This window comes from Melanerpes formicivorus, unplaced genomic scaffold (assembly GCF_026170545.1).
Source record: "Melanerpes formicivorus ecotype bairdi unplaced genomic scaffold, bMelFor1.0.p_v2 SCAF_33, whole genome shotgun sequence".
Lineage (NCBI taxonomy): Eukaryota > Metazoa > Chordata > Aves > Piciformes > Picidae > Melanerpes > Melanerpes formicivorus.
Genome location: NW_027142385.1, coordinates 8,736,547 through 8,756,178, shown reverse-complemented (window position 1 = coordinate 8,756,178; position 19,632 = coordinate 8,736,547). Strand labels below are relative to the sequence as shown.

The 19,632-nt window shown below is 62.8% G+C and overlaps 1 protein-coding gene across 1 annotated transcript; it reads left to right on the top strand.

The window, feature by feature from the left end:
- The first annotated feature begins 1,363 nt into the window (after positions 1-1,363).
- On the top strand, positions 1,364-19,431 carry PRRX2 (paired related homeobox 2). Its single transcript, XM_068156016.1, has 4 exons — positions 1,364-1,620; positions 16,176-16,360; positions 16,517-16,695; positions 17,193-19,431. Exons 1-4 carry the CDS (start codon positions 1,377-1,379, stop codon positions 17,326-17,328), a joined length of 744 nt encoding a protein of 247 aa, XP_068012117.1. The 5' UTR covers positions 1,364-1,376; the 3' UTR covers positions 17,329-19,431.
- Positions 19,432-19,632: the final 201 nt, after the last annotated feature.

Sequence of the window (19,632 nt, the reverse complement as noted above, 5' to 3'; positions counted from 1 at the left end):
GGCCAATAAATGGACCACAGAGCGAAACCGGACGGGGAAGGGAGGCTGGGCTGCCTTGTTTGCACACCCGGAGCCCCCCGCGGAGTCAGAGAGAGCCAAAATCTGCCTTCAGCTGCACCCCTTCCAAGCTGGAGAGCTCTGGGAAGCCGCTTCCCCGTCAGGAAGATCAGATTTGGCAGCTCTGGCTGGCTCCAGGGTCTGCAGGGCTGGGGCTGGGGGCGGACAAGAGACCAAGAAATGATTCAGCAAATGTGAAAATAACCCCGGCAGGGGTCTGCCCCCCTGGGCTGCGCTGGGGCCAGTGGGGCTGAGCTCAGAGGCTGGGCGTGAGCTGTGTGCCCACAGCCCATCCGTAGCTGCCCGCGGCCCATCCGTAGGTGCCCATCATCCATCCATAGGTGCCACAGCCCATGCATAGGTTCCCGGGTGGGAGAGCACACACACTGCAATCAGGGAGAAATAACAACCTAGAACCTCCTCGACCGCTGCCCATCGCCCCCAGCCCTCCCTGGGCACCAGCACCCAGCCCCAGCTCTGCCCCTGCCTCCACTGCCCCCTCCCCGTGTCTGTGCATCTCTCTCTCCAAACGTATCTCTAATTTTGAGGAGGAAAAGCTCCTTTTTCCTCTCCTGGCGGCTGGTTTTCATTAGGGAGGTTTCTCTCTAAGCCCAGGGGAAGCAGCCCCTGAGTTTTTCGCTGTGGTGCAGGACGTAATTATCTCATTAGGAGGAGAGAGCCAGGCTGTTCCCAGGGGAGGTGACCTTGCTCGGGGGTTGATGGGGACCAAGGGGGGCATTCTAGTGGTGGAGGGGGGCCGTGTCCCCCGCTAACCTGCGGGTCACCTCTCCCTCCAACCCCATTTGGGGCTGGGGAATCTCCCCCCACGTCCCGCCCCACGGAGCGGAGCCACTTACACTTGTTGATAGAAGCACTTAAAGCAGGGGCTGGGGGGGGATGATGTGGATGGGGTAGGGGGGGGAAAGTGGGTCCCCCCCTTTTCGGCGGCTTGGCTGACGGCGCTGCTCGGCCCCTGGCAGGGGGCAGGTCGCCGGGCCCGGGGGGGTGGCGAGGGGCCGCCCCGCTCTGCTCGGGGCAGGGGCGTTTGTTTGAGCAGCTCCAGAGCAAGGAGCAGGGGAAGAAGGTTGGGGCTGGGAGCGTGGCTGTGCCCCAGACGTCAGCGCAGGGCGGAACGGGGGCTGGGAGGGAGCCGGGCTCCCGGGGCAGCCGGCAGCTTCCCCCCACACCTCTTTATTTTTGTTTTTCATTATTATTATTTTTCTCCTTTTTTTTGGCGGGGGGAGGGGAAGCCGGGAAGGGGAAGGGGGCCGGGGAGCAGCCCCGCACCTCGGGGTGGGCTGCGGGCCGAGGGGGGAGCCATGGACTCGGCGCCAGCCTTTGCCATGGACAAGCCGTTCGCCCCCAGCGCCGTACGCGGCCCCGAGCCGCCCGAAAACCCCCAAAGTCGGAAAAACTTCAGCGTCAGCCACCTCCTTGACCTGGAGGAGGTGGCGGCCGGGATGAACGGGACCCCCCCGGCCGGTCCTCCACCCGCCGGTACCGGTAAGGCCGTACCGGAGCCGTCGGGAGGCAGCAGCGGCAGCGAGGCAGCGCCCCAGGACGGTGAGTGCCGCCGCTTCGGGATGGGCCCCACGGGTCTGGGACAGTTTTGGGGATGGGGTGTCCCCACCGTCACCCCCCCACACCCCTGCTCCAGGGCCGGGCTGCGGAGCACCAAGCACGGCGCGCAAGGGGCGGTCGGTGTCACCCGGGACGGGGGGACACACGGAGGAGCAGGCGGGCGGATGGAGGAGAGGGGCGACCCCCGTCGGGGCGAACCGCGGGGATGCCGGCACCCGTTAGACTGGGGCGGAGAGATCCCGTCCCGGGGGACAGGGACGTTGTACCGTGGACTGGGACACCGCACCGGGGGACGACGACAACGCACCGCGGGACGGGGAAGTTGTACGGGGACGGAGAAGAGTGGGCTCTAGGACATCGTACAGGGGGACAGGGACAATATACCGGGGAGCGGGAACATCGCATCGGGGGGGAGGGACATGGTACCGGAGGAGAGAGGGCCCAAGGACATCGTACCGGGTGCCAGGCACAGCGGACCGGGGTACCGGGACACCGTACCGAGACAAACAGGGCTCAGGGGCATCGTACCGGGGTAAAGGAGCATCGCACCGGGGACAGTGACACTGTACCGTAGAACGGAAACATGGCATCAGGGAACAGGGACATCGACTGGGGGAGGGGGGCTCAGGAACCGGCTGTGTCCTCGCCGCGGTCGGAGGTGCCGGATACGGGACGGCCCCGAGCAGTCGGTGCGTCCCGGGGCTGCGCGGCCTCCGGGGTCCTCCCCTTTCCCTGGGGTTCCCCGCCCCGGTTTCCGGGCCTGAGGAGCGGAGGCAGCCCGGTGGGGCCGGGGGGACATGGATGCATCGAGTCCTCTCCCGGTGCGCGTCGCAGAGCGTCTCCGGTAACACCGGCGGTGCCGAGCCGGCGGGATCAAAGCCAGGGCTGGGAGAGGGCACGGGGACAGACCCGGGACCCGTCTTGGTGACGCTGGGTCCCGGCAGGAGGCACGTTTATAACGGGACAGTCCTGCCTGCCCGGGGCTCTGCCGCCCGGCCCGGGGCCGCGCATCCTGCCGCGCAACCCTCCGCGCAGCTCCGCCGGCCTCCGCGCATCCCGGCCGCGCTGCTCGGAGCGGGGGGCAGGAGGATTCGCCCTGCCCCTGCTTCAAAGCCCCTGTGCGGAGGCATCCGACGGCGCCCAGAGCCGGCGTCCCCTCGGGCAGGGATGGGGAAGCAGAGGGGAGCAGGGGGGGAAGCAGAGGAGCCCCAGCACACCTCCGCGGCCCGGGCTGTGATGCCTCCTCCTCGAGGGGACCCTGGAGGAGGCTCTCCCCAGAGCTGCCCCTCTGCTGGGTGTGGGGTACCCGGACTTGTTTTCTGCAGCCCCTGCAGCGCAGCCCCAGGTGCCAGTGGCCCTGCTGAGGGGAGCAGAGCCCATGCAGGGGGCTGTGCAGGTGAAAGGTGCTCAGCCCCCCAGGAGGCTGCCCCGACCTGCAATGAGAGGCTCCCAGTGAGAATCCCCCTGCCCCAGGGTGCTGCCTCTGTCCCTTCCCACATTCTGGGCAGGTCTGAAGCATCTTGTTCCACCCACATCCCACTCCTTGCACAACTCCTGCCTCCACGGACAAGCCCCCTGAGACCCCAGCCCACCTCAGCTTGGAGTGCTGAAGGCTGGGGGTGGCTGGGTGCTGCTCTCTGGGGGGGTGTCTGGTGGCTTGGGGGTAGTTTTCCATTCACCCTCCCCTTCCCTTGAATTCTGGTGAGTTGCTTTGGGTCTGTGGGGAGGTTTTGGCCTGTGCATGGGACCATACTGGGGACAGTGTGATGGGAGGAGGGCACTAGCGCAGCTTGTGGAACCCAGCTCAGCTCTCACAGGGCTCTTTGCAAGACAGCAGGGGAGAGACGACCCTGTGAGCAACTAATGCACCCCAGAGGGGCTCAGTGGGGACCAGGAGTGATGCCAATAGCAGAGGGAGAGGCAGGGGAGCTGGCTGATCCCTGCAGCCCCATTTTATACCCAGCCTGTTCCTCCCGGGACAGAAGCCCTGTGGGGTTTGGCCTGCTGATGCCAGCACCACTGGACCACGGAGGATTGTTCCCATTAGCACCTGTTCCTGTGAAGCTGTGGAGATGAAGACAGCACCAGCACCTGGGAAGCTCTGACACCTGTCTGAGTGTGGGGAGAGAGATACCTGAGCAGTGGGAGCAGAGACAGAGCAGAAACCTTCTGTGTCTGCAAACAGCAGCTTGTGGGAGCTGTTACCGGCACTCTGAGCTGGGCTGCAAGGTCCTCAGTGGAGGTGAGGAGGCTTGGAGCAGCAGGCAGGTGCCCAGCCCTTGGAGCACCCAGCAGGTGCCCTCCTCTGCGAGCTCAGCCTCTCGCTGCACATCTGCAATGCTTTTGGCATCAGCGTGATGACAGCAGAGGAACTTTTACTGGCAGCATTATCTTTTACTAGCAGCCTGAAGTAAAACAGCCTCTCAGTGCTTTCTCTTGTCTTCCTCTTCACCACCATGGAGGGTTTTTTCCCTGCCAGATGCAGGTTTGGAGCCCTGCAGGCCAATGGCAGAGGGCTTCTAACCAGGGCAATTGGATCCTGGCACTCTCCGTGGGATGTGGCTCTGTGCTCTACCTGGGAAACTGCTTTCAGCATCACCAAAAGAGCAGCCTGGGGCTTGTTGCAGTGTTCTGGCAGCCCCTTCACCAGGAAGGGCTTGCTGGGGGAGCCTCAACAAACCCCCCTCCCCTTCCCCAGGCAGCCACAGCAGGACGAGTTCTCTGTTCCTGAGCCCGGCAGAGATGGATAAGCTCAGGGGATTCAACTCCTCCCTGCCACCTCTGGTCCCACAGCTCTCCCAGCTGGGGAGGGTGGCAGGGGACAGCCCCATGGCCAGGGCATTGGGCACCTCTCTCCTTCAGGGGCAGCTCCTCTGCTAGTCCCCGGCAGGGCTGGTACCTCCCTTCCTGCTGGCACTGAGGACCGGAGCCATCCCCATCACCCTCCCCAGCCAAAGTGGCTGCTCAGCCCCTGCCTTGGCCCCAGCTCCGAACCAGCCCTGGGGGCACCCAGAGCATCCTCGTGGGAGGATGAGTACAAAGATCATCTGCGCAGCTCATGGCACCCAAAAATGAAGAGGCAGAAACCCTACGAGCGAGGCGAGAGCGTGGAAGCACGGCCAGGGTAAGCAAGGGCTCGTCCCCATCCTCATCTTCCTCCTCATCCTCCCCTGGAGCGGTGCAGCAGCCTCCCTGCGAAAACCTTCCGCACAACTTCTGAGGTCTTGAAAGCTTGTTCACCTCCTTTCATTAGACTAACAAATAACGTGTAACGCGAAACATCTGTTAACAACAGCCCTTAATGTTCTCAAGATGATAAAGCGGGAGGGTAATTTTAGCCAGCAGCCCTTGACTGATGGCTTTTCAAACAATGAACTTACTTTTGGTGCCGCCTGGGGATGGGAGAGGGAGCCGAGCGCTGGCTCCGGCACCGCTGCGGGGCTGAGAGCTCAGAAAGAGACACTTCTGTCGTGGCTGGGCTCGGGGGGGGGGGCGTTCGGCCCCTCCCAGTCGGCTGCAGCCGGTGGGACTGGGCAGTGGGGTGGGCAGATGTGGTGCCCCCCGGATATCCCGTTTGCAGAACAGCTCCTGGGGCCCTTTCCTCACCCCCGGGGTGGCTGGGACCCTCTTCCCTCGCTGGGGCTGTGTGGGTGCTGAGCAGGGCAGTGGTGGGGAGAGACTCCAGCCCAGGGAGTGGGGGCTAGGATGTTATTAAAGCAAATTGGTCTTAATTATGCAAACGAAGGCAGCTGAAAAGGAAGAAGTGAGGCAGGGACCTGGTAACAGAGCAGGAGGGGGGCAGGGACTCACTTTTGGGGTCAGGCAGGGGCTGATTGCCCCAAGCAGCTGGCAGGGTTTGGGCACCTTCCCCAAGGCAGAGCCATCCCGGCCGATGCCCAGGTGGCAGCCCAGCCCGGGGGCTGTGCTGGTCCTGGCTCACAGGGCACATCCCTGCTGTGCTTCTCTGCCTTCCCAAGTGCCACTTGTCCCCTCAGGGACACCTCCTCCCCTCTGGCTGCAGGTACAGGAGGCAGCCTGTGACATAACACTGCTGGAAAAGGACCAGGATATGTCCCTGGGGCTCTGCTTTCCCTGGGATGTCCATGGCTCAGCTGCAGTCAAACCCAGCCTCAGGAGCTGGTGGCCACTCCCTGGGCACGGCCGTGCTGGGAGCTGTGGCATCCGAGGCAGGGGGAGTGAGCTGGCTCGGTCCTTGTAAGGCCAGCACAGCCTGGCTGGGTGGCACTGGGACAGGAGCCATCCGTGCACAGCCATGACTCAGGGACCAGCCCTCACCTTCCCTGGCCCCAGCATCTGCCTGCTACACCTCCACACTTGTGCTTAGCTGGGGCTGGCGACAGGTGAGGGAGGGAGGGAGGGAGGGATTCATGGGTCCATGGAGGGGTGAGTGGGGAGCCTGATGTGCCCCAGCTTGCTGAAATGATTTCCAGCCCCTCTCAGGGAGCTCAGCTATGAGGCTTTGGGAGGGACCCAGCCTGCACCCCACTGAGAGGTCCCTGCTGCCAGGCTTCCCCTGCCCTATTTGGGGACTTCCCCCCCACACCTGCACCTGAGCTGCTGGTGAGGAGCAAGCACCCCAAGGCAGGGCTGGGGGAGATGGATTCCCTGGTGCTGTGGAGCAGCCTTGGCTGGATCAGGAGAATCTCTTCTCCTCACTGCTGCTCGTGCTGGGGTCTCCCTCCCCTCAGCACCCTGGGGAGCTGGGTTTCCCCCACCTGTGGGCAATGCTCCTTCTCACCCCTCTTTCCACTAGGGCAAGGGCACAGGAGCATGGGGCAGAGCTGCCCCTTGACAGGGTCTGGAGGGGTCAGCAGGGGGGTCCTGTGAGTGCTGGGGACACAGAGCTTCACCCCATTCCCTTGGGAGCTGCAGCAGCACCCAGGGCTGTGCCTGAAGCCTCCTTAGCAGCTCCAACACCCCAAGGCACAGCCATGCCCGGCCCAGGAGGGTGCTGGGGCACAGGGCCACCTTCCCCAGAGCCCCCCCTCCCCCCCAGGGCTGTTGTGTCTAACTCGACCAGGAACAGCTCAGTGCAAGACTATTTCCCCTCTGCTTTTGGGCTGTTATTGCAGGGAACAGGGCTGATTCACAGGAAAAATATGAAATTTCGGCTGGGGGCAGCCAAGATGAGAGAATTTCAACGAATCAGCATTTTAAGAGGGCCTGGGCGTGTGTCTGCAGCTGAGAGGCTGATGAAATGATTTGGGGCTTTGAGGCTGTCTCAGAAACCCTCCTCTCTCCCAGGGAGCAGGGCCGACTGCCTCCTCTCCCGGGGCCGATTTCCTCTGGCCGCAGGGAATCGTCCCATCCCCCCCACCCCGGCCCGGGGCTGTGAAATCACAGAGCCCAAGGCATGAGGCTTGGAGCAGGATGGGACCTGGGTGCTTTGGGGCTGGCAGAGGCTCGGTGTGCCCAGGCTGGCGCCTTGTTCCCTGCCTGAGTGTGAGCAGCAGCTGGAAGTAGTTCTCCTCCCCGGATGGCATCCCTGGGGCATGGGGCAGACTCTGAGCATCATTCGTGGTGCCAGGGCTGTGCTTTGCAGGGCTGAGCTGGGACCAGGCAGGGATTTAGACCTGGATTAGTGCAGATCTGTTTTTTCCTGCCGGGAAAGAGCAACTGGGAAGAGAGTGAAAGCGCAGTGGCAGAGGCAGCCAGCCCCTGCCCCATCCTGGTGCCTGCAGAGGGGCAGCAATGCCCAGGTGGATCAGGCAGGATGGGCAAAGGACTGATTCGGGGCAGTCCCTCATCTGTGGGCATCCCGTGCTGGATCCCCTGGAAGGGAGCTGGGGGGGAAGGGGGCGGGAGTGGGGTGCTGATGTCAGAGGGTTTGGGGGAAGTTGTCCCAGTCTGAGAGGAGAGACATTCTTCGGGGGGGCATTAGGGTCCCCTTTGCCACCCCCAGCCCCTGCAGCAGGACTGCCCCATCCAGGCACATTGCCAGGGTGTAAATGGCAGCTTGGGAGGGGCTGTGTGGTGTGTGTGTGCTGCAGACATTAATTGATCAGGAGGCATTAATTGATCAGGAAGAATTAATTGAGCAGCAGGCATTAATTGATCAGGAAGTGCTAATTGAACAAGAGGCATTAACAGATCAGGAGGTGTAACAAGGCCTCAGTGCTGCTCCTTAACTCCGGGTCTGGGGGTTGAACTGCCCCCCGAAGCTGGGGCAGGACTTGGGGGACAGCTCAGCTCCGGGGTGAGGTGGGGGGCGGGGGACGTTGGGCGAGCTGTGAGCCTTCAGAGAGCAGCAGCGCCAGCCGCCGCCCCCCTCCCCTTCGCGCCTCATCCCCCTTTGGAGCTGGTCTCATAAAGCAGCTTTTCAGCGCGGCCGCGGCGATGGCTCGGGAGGAGCCGTGCGGGGCCGTTCCCGGCTGCGTGTCTCAGGCTGCAGCCTGCGGCGGAGCCAGGCGCCAGCCGCGCGCCCCGAACCAGATGTGCAGCGGCGCCGAGCGGCAGCCACCGGCGAGAGCTTCACACGCGAGGGGACTGCGGAGCACATGGCAGCGACGGCACGGGGCAGGGGAGCCAGGGGGCACGGGGCAGGGGGACTGGGGGGAGGATGTGGCAGAGGAATGGGGAGAGGACAGGGCAGGGAACTGCGGGGAGGGGGCACATGGCAGCGAGCTGGGTGCCGGGGAAGGGCACATCCCAGGATGGGGCTGGGGGAAGCAGCCCAGGTACAGAGCCGCAGCAGAGGGGTGGTGGCAGCAGCTCCATGCTGGCCCAGAGGTGCCAAGCTGAGCCCACGGGTGGGGTGCCGAGGAGGGGACGTGGGTGACGTGGTGACAGCCTCGGCTCTGGTGCTGCTGGGGGCTGTGCTGGGCTCAGCTCAGGCCGGGGTGGACACCGTGCTCCTGCCTGACAGGTTTCCCTCTCAGCTGGGCTGGCCACAGGGCTGTAGTTTGGGGACTGCAAATACCTCAGGGGAAGGTTTAAATGGAAAAGAAAGGCAGTTTTGCTTGGCACCAGAAGGCTCTGGAGCACTCCTGCCAGTGCTGCAGGGGCACAAAGCTCAAACCAAGCCACAGAGCTCTGCCCACTTCAGAAGCCCTTGGGGTGCTCAGCCTGAGCATCCTGGGGGCAGTTTGAATGGGATTTGCAGGAGAGTGCCCAGGGGTCCCTGAGCCACACTCTGGGACCCCAACCCCGTTGCCAACATGCCCCCCACTCTCCTCCTGGCTGTATTTTGGGGTTCCTGGCCAGCTGTGTGCTGGGGTCAGGGCTCCCAGTGCAGCAAGATGGTGCCATGCTTGGGACCTGAAGGGGATGAAGGCTTGGGGTGATGAAGGGGAGGGTCTCAGCTCCTCTGGGCTTTTCAGAAGCAGGATCCTGATGCAGCTGCCCTTACCTTGACACCTCCAAGGTGCCCTCTGGTATCATCTCTATGGCTGGCACCTCCCCCTAGCAACCTGCCTGCCACCCCATGCCCACCCTCCCTGCTGTGCCCCCATGCATGGCTCTGCTTCGACCTGGAAAGAGTTAACAGGGCTGGGTTTAGCCAAGCCCTGGTCTGGGCCACTTAATAAAACCAAGGTTTTACAACAAATCTGGCGAGAGGCCACCGACCTCAAAGGCAAAGCAGACTGGAGGGCAGCGCTGCTGCGCCTGGCGAGGCTGTGGGACCCTCCAGGGCCCTCCTGGGGGCAGTGCTGGGCTGGGGTCCCAGCAGGGGACTTGTGCCCCTCCCATCTCCTGGCCAAGCAGAAGAGAGTCCCTAGTCCAGGGGATGCCAACTGGTGCCCATGGGACAGGCCCTCAGCAGGTGCCAGCACTCACTTGGGTGCTTGGTGGCACCTTGGGATGGGTGTGAAAAACACCCAGGGGGGCAGCCCCCTGTGTCGGGCAGCTGCAGCCCGGCCTGAGCTCACAGGATGCTCTTGGCAGCTCCTGGAAGCCTGGCAAAGGGCTGGGGCCACCCTCTGCACGGGCACAGCCCTGGGAGGGGAGTTTTGGCCCAAAACTCACTGAGCCCCACGGATGTGCTCAGTACCCCAGGTCCTGGGCTGGATGCCCTGGGCCAGTGCCAGGCAGTCTGAGCCCTGCTGCCCTGCACAATGGCCCTGGCCTCGGTTCCTGGGGTGTGTGGGAGCCAGGGTGGCTGGGAAAGCACAGCAAGAGCTCTGCTGAGCCCTGTGGTGGGTGCCAGTGCCAAGGCAGGGCTCTAAAGGCTGCTGTGGAGCAGTTGTTTGAAGGGCTGCTGGTGGTGCCAGGCTCCGTGGTCTGGATCCCACTGCAGGGCTGGGACTGGGGCCAGGGTGCTGGGGCTGGGATGCTGGGGTGCATCCTGGAGCTGGTGAGCCTGGCAGGGGGGGCTGTCCTTGTCCCTTTCTCCAAAGGTCTGCCCCAGGCAGGCAGTTCCCATCCCAGGGTGCTGGCATCATCTCCTCCATGCACCTGGGACGCGCTTGGATCCTTCTGTGGCTCTCACCAGTGAGTCTGGGGGCTGCTCTGGGCTGGGACCATGCCTAGGAGGGGCAGCATCCCTCAGTATGGGGCTGCTCCTCTTCAGGTTCCTTCCAGTCCCCAAACCCTTCCATTCCCACCTCATTTGCTGCACTAAATGTGGTCCTGAACCAAAACCCCCAAAGCTTCAGTGCTGCAGGCACAGGCTGGGCACATCCTGCTGGGATGCAGGGGTGCTGCTGGCTCAGCCAGCGCCCCAGCCCCTCCTCAGCATGTTGGGCTTCCAGCTGGGCACGCTGCGAGGGGGCTCAGGCACCCCCACCCTCAGCATCACCACCAAGCAGCTGCTGGGGGTGCCAAGGGAGGAGCCCCTCAGGCTCAGGGAGTGCAGGCTGAGCACTGAGCTTCCCTGGGGGTGCCAAGGGAGGAGCCCCTCAGGCTCAGGGAGTGCAGGCTGAGCACTGAGCTTCCCTGGGGGTGCCAAGGGAGGAGCCCCTCAGGCTCAGGGAGTGCAGGCTGAGCACTGAGCTTCCCTGGGGGTGCCAAGGGAGGAGCCCCTCAGGCTCAGGGAGTGCAGGCTGAGCACTGAGCTTCCCTGGGGGTGCCAAGGGAGGAGCCCCTCAGGCTCAGGGAGTGCAGGCTGAGCACAGAGCTTCCCTGGGGGTGCAGGACCGCTGGGCAGGATGCCCCCAGCCCCCCCGGTGCCGCGGCAGCGCTGGGTGGTTTCTGGCTGCCGCAGCAGCAGCTCCATAACCATAAAGCAGGCTGTCAGTGAGCAGGGGGTAGGGCCCCCCCGGGACAGCCTTGGCCTCTGTGCCGGTCCCGGCTTCTGCCGCGGCGCTTTAGCGGAGCCTGCCTCCCCCGGCGCCCCCGGCCGGCGGTGGAAGCGTGTCAGCGTTTCAGCTTGTTCACAATTAATGAGGTGAAACATCCTCGGAAACATTTCGCTGCGATGTTTCTGCAGTAGCTGAGCCCTGCCCCTCTCTTAAATTTTTCATGCACGCCACTCGAGGCGAGAAAGTTTCCCTTGGACTAAGCACATTTGGACCCCCCCAGCTTCCATCCCCTCACCCTGAGCCTCTGCTGCTCCCAGGGTCGTTGGGAGGCTGGGGCTGGGCTGGAGGGGGAGCAGGGGGCAGCAGTGGGTTGGGAGGAGAGGCTCAGATCTGCTCCTGGAATGTGGGGAGGGGGCTGGCAGCCACTGTTCCCCAGGGGTACCCCAGACCCTGGGGCCGTGGGTTGGTGCCAGGAGGGGTCTGGAACTCCCAGCTGAGCAAAGGTGGGAGCAGGGTGGCCCCCGGGGGCTGCAGCCCTGGGTGGTGGGGTGAAGGCACTCAGAAGAGGGAGCTGCAGCCAGCTGGTGCTGCCCTGAGCTGGACTGCAGTGGCTTAGGGTTAGGCTGGGCTCAGGGGAGGTGCAGGAAGGGCACTGCTGCTGGGTGAGCCAGCAGCCCCTGGCAAGGGGCTTCAGCCACACTCCCAAGGGCCCCCTGGGCTCTGGGGCTCTCAGGTGCAGCTTAGGGGATTCAGAGAGTGCCCTGGGCTGGAAGGGAGCCTCCAAGGTCACCTTGTCTGAGCCCCTGCAGGCAGCAGGGACAGCTCCAACCACAGCAGGCTGCCCAGGGACACACTGAGTCTGGTCTTGAGTGCCTCCAGGGCTGAGGCCTCAGCCACCCCCCTGGGCAGCCTGTGCTGGTGTCTCACCCTCACTGTGCAGAACTTCCTCCTGCTGTCCAACCTACCTCTGCCCTGCTCCAGCTTCAGACCATTGCCTCTTCTCCTATCCCCACAGCCCCTCCCCAGCTTTCCTGTAGGTCCCCTGCAGGTACTGGAAGGCTGCTCTGAGGTCTCCCTGGAGCCTTCTCCTCTCCAGGTTGAACAGACCCAACTCTCCCAGCCTGTCCGTGTAGCAGAGGCTCTCCAGCCCTGTGGTCATCCTCCTGCTGGTCATCTTCTCCTCTGGACCCTCTCCAGCAGGTCCCTGGCCTTCCTGTGCTGGGGGTCCCAGAGCTGGACACGATAAAAGCACCACAGATAAAGTGGATCTGGACACCACAGGGAGGGGGCCACGGCTCCCAGACCCGGGAGTTTTGCTCACCACAATCCAAAGGGAAGTGGTCAGGGGCTGGCAGAGGCTGCCCAGGGAGATGGTGGAGTCCCCATCCCAGGAGGGCTCCGAGAGCCGTGCGGCCATGGCACCTGGGGCCGGGGGGTTTCTGGTGGGACCGGCTGATCTCGGAGGGCTTTTCCAACCCAAACAATCGATTCTGTGACTGAGAGGAAGAAGTTAAACAACTGCAGATGAGCTCCGGCCGGGACGTCACTGCCGGCGCTCCCCCCGCCGGGTGGCCGGAGCGGGGGCAGCGCAGCTGCTGCCGGAGGAGCCCATGGCAGGCACCGCAGACATTGTTTTCCCAGAGCGTTTCTTGGCTGTAAACGACCTCCACCGCCCCTCGGCCTCCCTGATGAAGGCCAAGCGTTAATTTGTTAAATCCACATCGAGTGCCCGCAGAACCCCTTGTTTATTTTTGCTAATTCAGCCGCTCCTCCCCGGCCCCTCCCCGGCCCGAACCGGGGGGCTGGGGGGCGGGGGTGGTGTTATTCGTTAAGGAGAAACCTTAATTAATAAAAGCTATTTATTTGCTCAGAGCCGGCCGCGGCCCCGGGGTCAGCTGTGCCCCCGATCATTATTTCAAGTAAAACAAACCCAAAAACGTCTCTCAACGGCTTGCAAAAGCCCAGAAACTCCGAGGGCTGAATTTATTTGTCTTAGGAAGAATTTACAGCTAATTCCCTCCAGGCTATTTCAACCCTTGAATTATACCCAGGAAGGGGGGGGGGGGGAGGAAGAAGCCATTGCAGGCAGAGAAGGAAGGCTGCAGCAGGGCAGATTTTGATCACTTGGGGTTGGTTGGTTGGGGGGGAGGGGGGAGTGTGAAAAACGTAAAGGTTCAAAGGATTTTGGCAAAGTGCTCACAAATGAATGGGAGGTGTGAAAGAATTCCCTGGCAGAAAGGTGCTGGGGGCTGTGGGGAGTGGAAAATGAAGCAGGCTGGAGCCCAGGCTGCCTGCAGGAGGGGGCTCGAGGAAGTGAAGAGGCTGGAGCCCAAGCTGCCTGCAGGAGGGGGCTCAAGAGCTTGCCCAGCAGGAGCAGCCAGCCTGAGCCTGCAGCTGTGAACCCCCTGGGCACACCACCAGCACCCAAGGTGCCACTTACCTGGGTCCCACAAGCCCCCAGTGCTGGAGCTAACAGGGAAAAGATGTTGACCTGGTACCAAGGCTCATCCTGGGGCAGAGCAGAGGACCCAGGCAGGCAGCTGCCTCCCTGCAGTGCCACGGTGGGGTGAAATGAACCTAGCAGAGAACTGAGATGGAAAGCAAAAGGCTTCTGGGGGCTGGGGAGCTCCGAGCTACATCCAGGTGCAGTGTGGTTTAGGAGAGGTGTGAGTGGGGGAGGAAGGAGCTTTGACCACCAGCATCCTCCAAGAAACTCCCTGGAGCATCCCACAGCGTTGTGTGGTGCAGGAGAAGGTCCTCCCATTAAAAGCAGCAGCAGGAGCTGATCCAAATGCCCCCAGCTCAGGCACGGCCCAGGGCTCACTGCTGCCCAACCACTCACCCAGACACAGCCTGACCCAGCTCCATCCCAGCAGAGGCACTCAGCACTTCCCAGCTCCTGTGGCTCTGGGGAGACAGAAACCAGCCCAAAGTGAGACAGATGCTATGGAGCTGCTTCGAGGGTCAGCTGAAGGAACCTTCCCTCCTCCTCCTCCTCACTTTCATCCAAATTAGAGTGGTCAGGAGCCACCACATGTGGGAAAGTCCCTGAGCTGGATGGTACATCGGGGACAGGACCAAGGGAGGGCTGTAAAGGTTATTTATATTTTATTAGGGCTCTGTTGAAGTCACTGCTGGTTTGGGGAGGGGCAGGGGGGGCCCTTGGTGGCAGCACCTCCTGAGCCAAGCCCTGGGCTGTAACTTCCCCAGGAAGCTCCACGATGTGGCCACAGCCCTGCAAGGCAATGTCCCTCACCCTGCTGCAGCCTGTAGCTCTTTCCCAGCCTGAGGGCTTGGGTCCCAGGCTCCTGGGGAACCGAAGGAGGACCATGGCTGGACTTGGTGTCCTTTCACCCAGCAGCTCATTAGCTCACTGAGGGAAAACAGGACCAAAAAAGGAGCTTCACTAAAAGGGGCAACTGGCAAGTGGAGACTGGCAGAGCCTTAGGAGCTGCAGGGACAAGGGCTGGAGGGAATCCTGAGAATTTCATTTGTGAGCCTTGAAACACAGACAGCAGTGAGGGGCAGCTGGAGGGTCCCTGGCTGGGCAGAGAGCCTCAAGCCTGCAGGAATTCCAGGTGTGGCACCATCCAGCGTGGCTGTGCCCAACCAGGACGTCCCTGATACTGCTGCCAGCCCAGGAGGTGCTCAGCTGAGGTCCAGAGGGCTCATCTAGAGCAAAGAACGCACCTAGAACACAATGAAAGACCCAGAGAAGAGCCTGCAGCAGTCCCTGGGAGGTGGACAGAGCTCCTTCCCCTCCTCTCCTGCCATGTGCCCCTGTGCCCAGCCAGGCCATGGGCAAAGCGCTGCAGCATTCCAGCATGTGCCTGGGGGCAGGGCTGGGGCCCAGGTCCCATCTCCACATCCCTGCTCCCCTTCCAGCCCAGTGCTTCATCCCTGGGGCAGGCTGTGGGAAGCACCCAGAGCTCCCTGCCCCTGGTCCTCACCACAGCAAAGCTCCAGAGAAGCCATCTGCTCTTCCAGGAGGCCACTGCCACCCCTGGGAAGGAATTTAACCCTTCCTTCTCTGTGACATCCCCTGGCACAGCTCATGTTTGGCATGGGGGCATTGCTGGTGGCAGCAGCCAGCAGATGGTTTTGAGGGAAGGCTGCAAGGAAGCTCTGCAGGAGCTGAGCCTGGGCCCTGCTTTGGGCAGAAGAGGATTGGTCCCAGGGACAACCTGGCAGCAGGTTGGGGTTTCTCTGGTCCTCATCTCAGGCTGGGGCAGCCCTCGAGGGTGGTCTGCTTGGGCACAGAGGCAGCTCAGGGGGCTGAGGAAGGCCTTGCTGGAGGGGGTACCATGGTTTGATGTACTCACAGTTAAGGTCCCAAAAGGTTTTTCTGGCCTTAGAGATCCTGGAGCTCCAAGTCTCCTCCTGCTCAGCAGCTTGGTGGTGGCTTGGAGCAGCAGATCTCTGCCAGCAGGTTTTGTTGCTCGCTGGAGCAGCCTCTGGCCACCTGCACAACTCTTCAGTGAGCACCAGGATGGTTCATTAACAGCTGTTAATTTCTTGAGCTTATTCCTGGGCTCTGGGGAGCACAGAGAGTCCCTCCCCAGAACCCTGCCACGATCAGAGTGCCATAAACCCAGGCACATTTCAAGCCCTTCCCAAGCCCCTTCCCCCCAGTAGGTGCAGATTGGATCCAGATGCCTTATTAACAGGCAGGATAATTAAGCTGAGCCTCCATGGGGAGGGCTGACAGAGAACCTCCCTCCCCAGGAAGCCTTTGTGGGCAGCTGGTTGGGTGTCTTGGAAGAGGACTTCATAAACTTGCCTCAACCTGATGATATCAGTGCTGAGGAGGAGATTAATCTCAGCCTGGCTGAAAGCCCAAGATCAATACTGAGAAACCAAACTACAGCCTCAGCTTCGTGTTTCCATGAGCCAGCAGAGCCAGAAATAAACCCTGCCGAGGCTGAGCTCTGCCAGACCTGGTGGCTTCCTCCCGGGCTCTGAGGAGCAGGGTTGGATGAGCAGATGCTTGGCTGCTGTCCTGTGGCACCTCAGGGACATGCCCCAGCCTGGCTTCAGGGGGTGCTGGACCCCTCAGGGGGCTGAGATCCACACCTCACCCATGCTCTGGTGGTGAATTTCCATCGCCATCCGTGGAAGCCTGACCTAAACCCTTAGCAAGGGCCAAGCCCCAGGCACCCTGCAGATGTGCCCCTGCTGGGTGGGGGCTGCGAGGTGCAGTCCCTTAGAACCCACTGAGCCTGGGTCCAGGTAGCTTTGGCTGGAAGTGGAACCACCCCAGGTCTCTGCAGACGTCCCCACGGGGGGTGTCCCACGGGGGCTGCAACTCACGTGGCCTCTTCTGTGCTTTCCCTGCAGGTGAGAGCCTGAGCCCGAGCCGGGGGGCGGCCAAGAGGAAGAAGAAGCAGAGGAGGAACCGCACCACCTTCAACAGCAGCCAGCTGCAGGCGCTGGAGAGGGTCTTCGAGAGGACTCACTACCCTGACGCCTTCGTGCGGGAGGAGCTGGCCCGGAGGGTGAACCTCAGCGAGGCAAGGGTCCAGGTGAGCAAAGGTCTGTGTGGGGCAACAGCCCCCCAGCCCCCTGCCCAGGAGGGAGCAGGGGCTGTGCTCTCTCTCCTCTACGTGACCAGGATGGGTAGGACAGGTCCCAGGGGCATCCCTGCTGACCTCCTTCCGTCCCTCCCTCCCCGCCCCCAGGTCTGGTTCCAGAACCGCCGCGCCAAGTTCCGCCGCAACGAGCGAGCGATGCTGGCCAACAGATCAGCTTCACTGCTCAAGTCCTACAGCCAGGAGGCAGCCATCGAGCAGCCCATGGCACCACGACCCACCACGCTCAGCCCAGAGTACCTCTCCTGGACCAGCACCTCCCCATACAGGTAGGCGCAGGCGCTGCAGCCGAGGGGAAGGAGGCTGCCCGGGGCCGGCGCCCACGCCCTGGGAGTGCAGCTCTGTGCCCCTGCTGAGGGCACGGGGAAGGAGCTCCTCCAGCTTGGCTTTGGGAGCCTGTCCCAGCTGAGCAGGCTTCCCTGCCTCCACGCATTGCAGGGCTGGAGTGGGGGCTCCGGTCCTCAGGAGGGATTCACTTGGCCTCATGCTGACCCTTCCCACATCTCGGCACGGGAGGTGGCACCGGTCCCTCCTGGTTCCCAGCTCTCCCCACCCAGCCATGGCATCCAAAAGCTGAAGCAGGGCCTCTTGGTGCATAGTTTGAGGGCTTCCCACATGCATCCAGCCACATAAAAATGCTGAAGCACTTGGGGGAGATGCCCAAGAGGGAGCAGCCAGCCCGGCCCGGGAAGCTGCTGGGGTGGCGCCGGGCACGGGGAGCCCTCGGTGAGCCGTGCCTCATTCCTCCCCTGCTCCCTCCCCACAGCACTGTGCCCTCCTACAGCTCCAGTGGGACTGCACCCCCCACCCAAGGGGTCAACATGGCCAACAGCATCGCCAGCCTGCGCCTCAAAGCCAAAGAGTTCAGCCTGCACCAGAACCAGGTGCCCACCGTGAACTGAGCAGGGCAAAGCCCACCCCATGGCCTCACCCAGGGCACAGAGCCCAGGGCACAGAGCCCAGGACAAAGCCACCACCTGCACACCCCAATGCCACTCACCCAGCGTCTCTGCACCTCTCCTCTCCTCCTCCCTTTTGAAGGTAGAGTCAGTGCCAAGCCCAGGTGGCACAGCAGTCCCAGCCCCACCTGCAGCAGCTGGGTCAGAGCCCCCCTTGCCCACAGGCCCCGAGCTATACTTACACACAGGGACCCCCTGCCAGGGCAGGCACTTGCCAAGGGACAGGAATTTGCTTCCAAACATGGAAGGATCTTGGACTATTGGATTTGACCAATTTGGGTATCTTGCCCAGAGAGCCACTGAGGCTTCTCCTCCCACAGGGGCAGCAGGGCACTGGGGGCACCACGAGCCTCCTTCCTGCTGCCACTCATGGTGCTCAACCACACCTTCCCCTCTTGCTGCATCCTCAGCCAAGGTGCCTGGGGGAGGCCTTGGGAAGCTGATGGTTTCCTCCTGCCGCAGCTGGACCCAGCCAGAGTTCAGGAGATGCCTACACAAGTGGCATTGTCCCTTCCCAGAGGGGTGAGGAGGGCTGGAGCACCCTGACAGCCTCACTCAGAGCCTGTGAGCTCTCCCACAAGCTTTGGGGAGCATGCCCAGTCCCCACAGGGGGGGGTTGCAGTGACTCTGCAGAGCCCCAAGGCCATTGAAGCCTCCCAGGGAAGGAGGAAATTGGAACAAGCTGCAGGGCTGGAGCTGAGCAGGCAGCTCCCAGCACCCTGTGCCAAGGCACTGCCTGTGGGCAAAGCCCCCTGGAAACCAGACCACCCTCTCCTCACCCAGTGCAGAGAGCCACCAGCAAAGTGCAGGGACACCAGCAGCTCAGAAGGGTGGAGGAGACATCATTCAGCTTACCTGGGAGGGCGCAGCCCCACTGGGGCCTGCAGCAGGAGATCCAAGCAAGCAACGCAAGGACAAACACAGCACTGGCTGAGAGGCTTCCTCCAGACAAAGATCCTCCAGAGTGTGACACCAAGGCTGGAAGTGTCCCTCCCACACGTGTCCTGAGTCCCCACCACTCCCAGGACCATCCTCTCCCTTCCCAGCCCCTCCATCCCACCCTCCTCCTCTGGCACAGGGCATGGAGCAGGCACAGCCTGACCAGCACTGCTCACCTCAGCCAGGGAGCAGTCACCTTGGCCTGAAACTGTGCCAGGGGGAGGCTTAGATTGGGCATGAGGAACAATTTCCTCACTGCAGGAGTGGTCAGGGGCTGGCACAGGCTGCCCAGGAGGGTGGTGGAGTCCCCACTCCTGGAGGTGCTCCAGAACCCTGTGGCCATGGCACTTGGAGCCATGGTGGTGCTGGGCTGGTGCCTGGACTTGATCTCCGAGGGCTTTTCCAACCTTTGTGGTTCTAAACACCCACCCCGTGCCCCCCACCCCTATTTGCCCCTCTGCCATGCCGGGGAGGGGGGGGGGCACTCAACTCCCCATCCCATAGCAACTGAGCAGAGACCTGGCAGAAAGCTGGGAGGTGCCAGGCTGGGGGACACCAAATCCACCACGGATCAGATCATCTGCCATGAGAAACAAGGCCCGGGGCAGGGGGAGGGGGCCGGGGGGGTCCGGTTCCCATGGAAAGCAGAGAGCTGATTCCGTTGTTGTTGTTGTACAAGCTGAAACCGCAGGGCCAGAGCCGGCGCTGCCTCCTCGAGAGCCTGCGTGAAAACAAACCCCTAATGGTTTGCAGATGCCCCCTCGGCAAACCTAAACAAAGCAGGGAGTAAACACTGCCCCCCCCCCGCGCACCCATCCGCGCAGCCGTGCTTGAAAACATTCCCTCCGCAGCCCCCTCCCGCCCCCGGGCAGCCCGAGCCTCCCCCGGGACCTGGCACAGCCGGCAGCCGGGGAGGGGTGGCAGGAGCTGGGGCTGGTGGCAGCCAGGCTCCCTCTCGCCCTCGGTCTGTCCCTTTGGTGACTTGGAACAGGACCCTCCCGGGGGGGCTGCGTCTCTTTGTTCCTCTGCGGGGGGGGGAAGGGGGGGCTGGGAAGTTGGTGTCAGAACAAAACTCTTGTGAAATACTGCAGGAATAAATATTGTACTGAGTGGAGACCTGGCCCTGGGCACTGCCAGCCTGGGGCCCTGGGCACTGCCAGCCTGGGGCCCTGGGCACTGCCAGCCTGGGGCCCTGGGCACTGCCAGCCTGGGGCTCGCCCTGGGCACCGCTGCTCACTGCACCTTCTCCCCCTGCCCTAAACAGGCAGCAGGGGCAAGGACAGAGGAACCTGGGCAAGGGGAGGGGGC

Coding starts and splice junctions, on each gene's coding strand:
- PRRX2 (XM_068156016.1), top strand. CDS start 1,377: ATGGACTCGGCGCCAGCCTTTGCCATGGACAAGCCGTTCGCCCCCAGC. Junction 1,621..16,175: donor CGAGGCAGCGCCCCAGGACG/GTGAGTGCCGCC, acceptor CTTTCCCTGCAG/GTGAGAGCCTGAGCCCGAGC. Junction 16,696..17,192: donor ACCAGCACCTCCCCATACAG/GTAGGCGCAGGC, acceptor CCCTCCCCACAG/CACTGTGCCCTCCTACAGCT.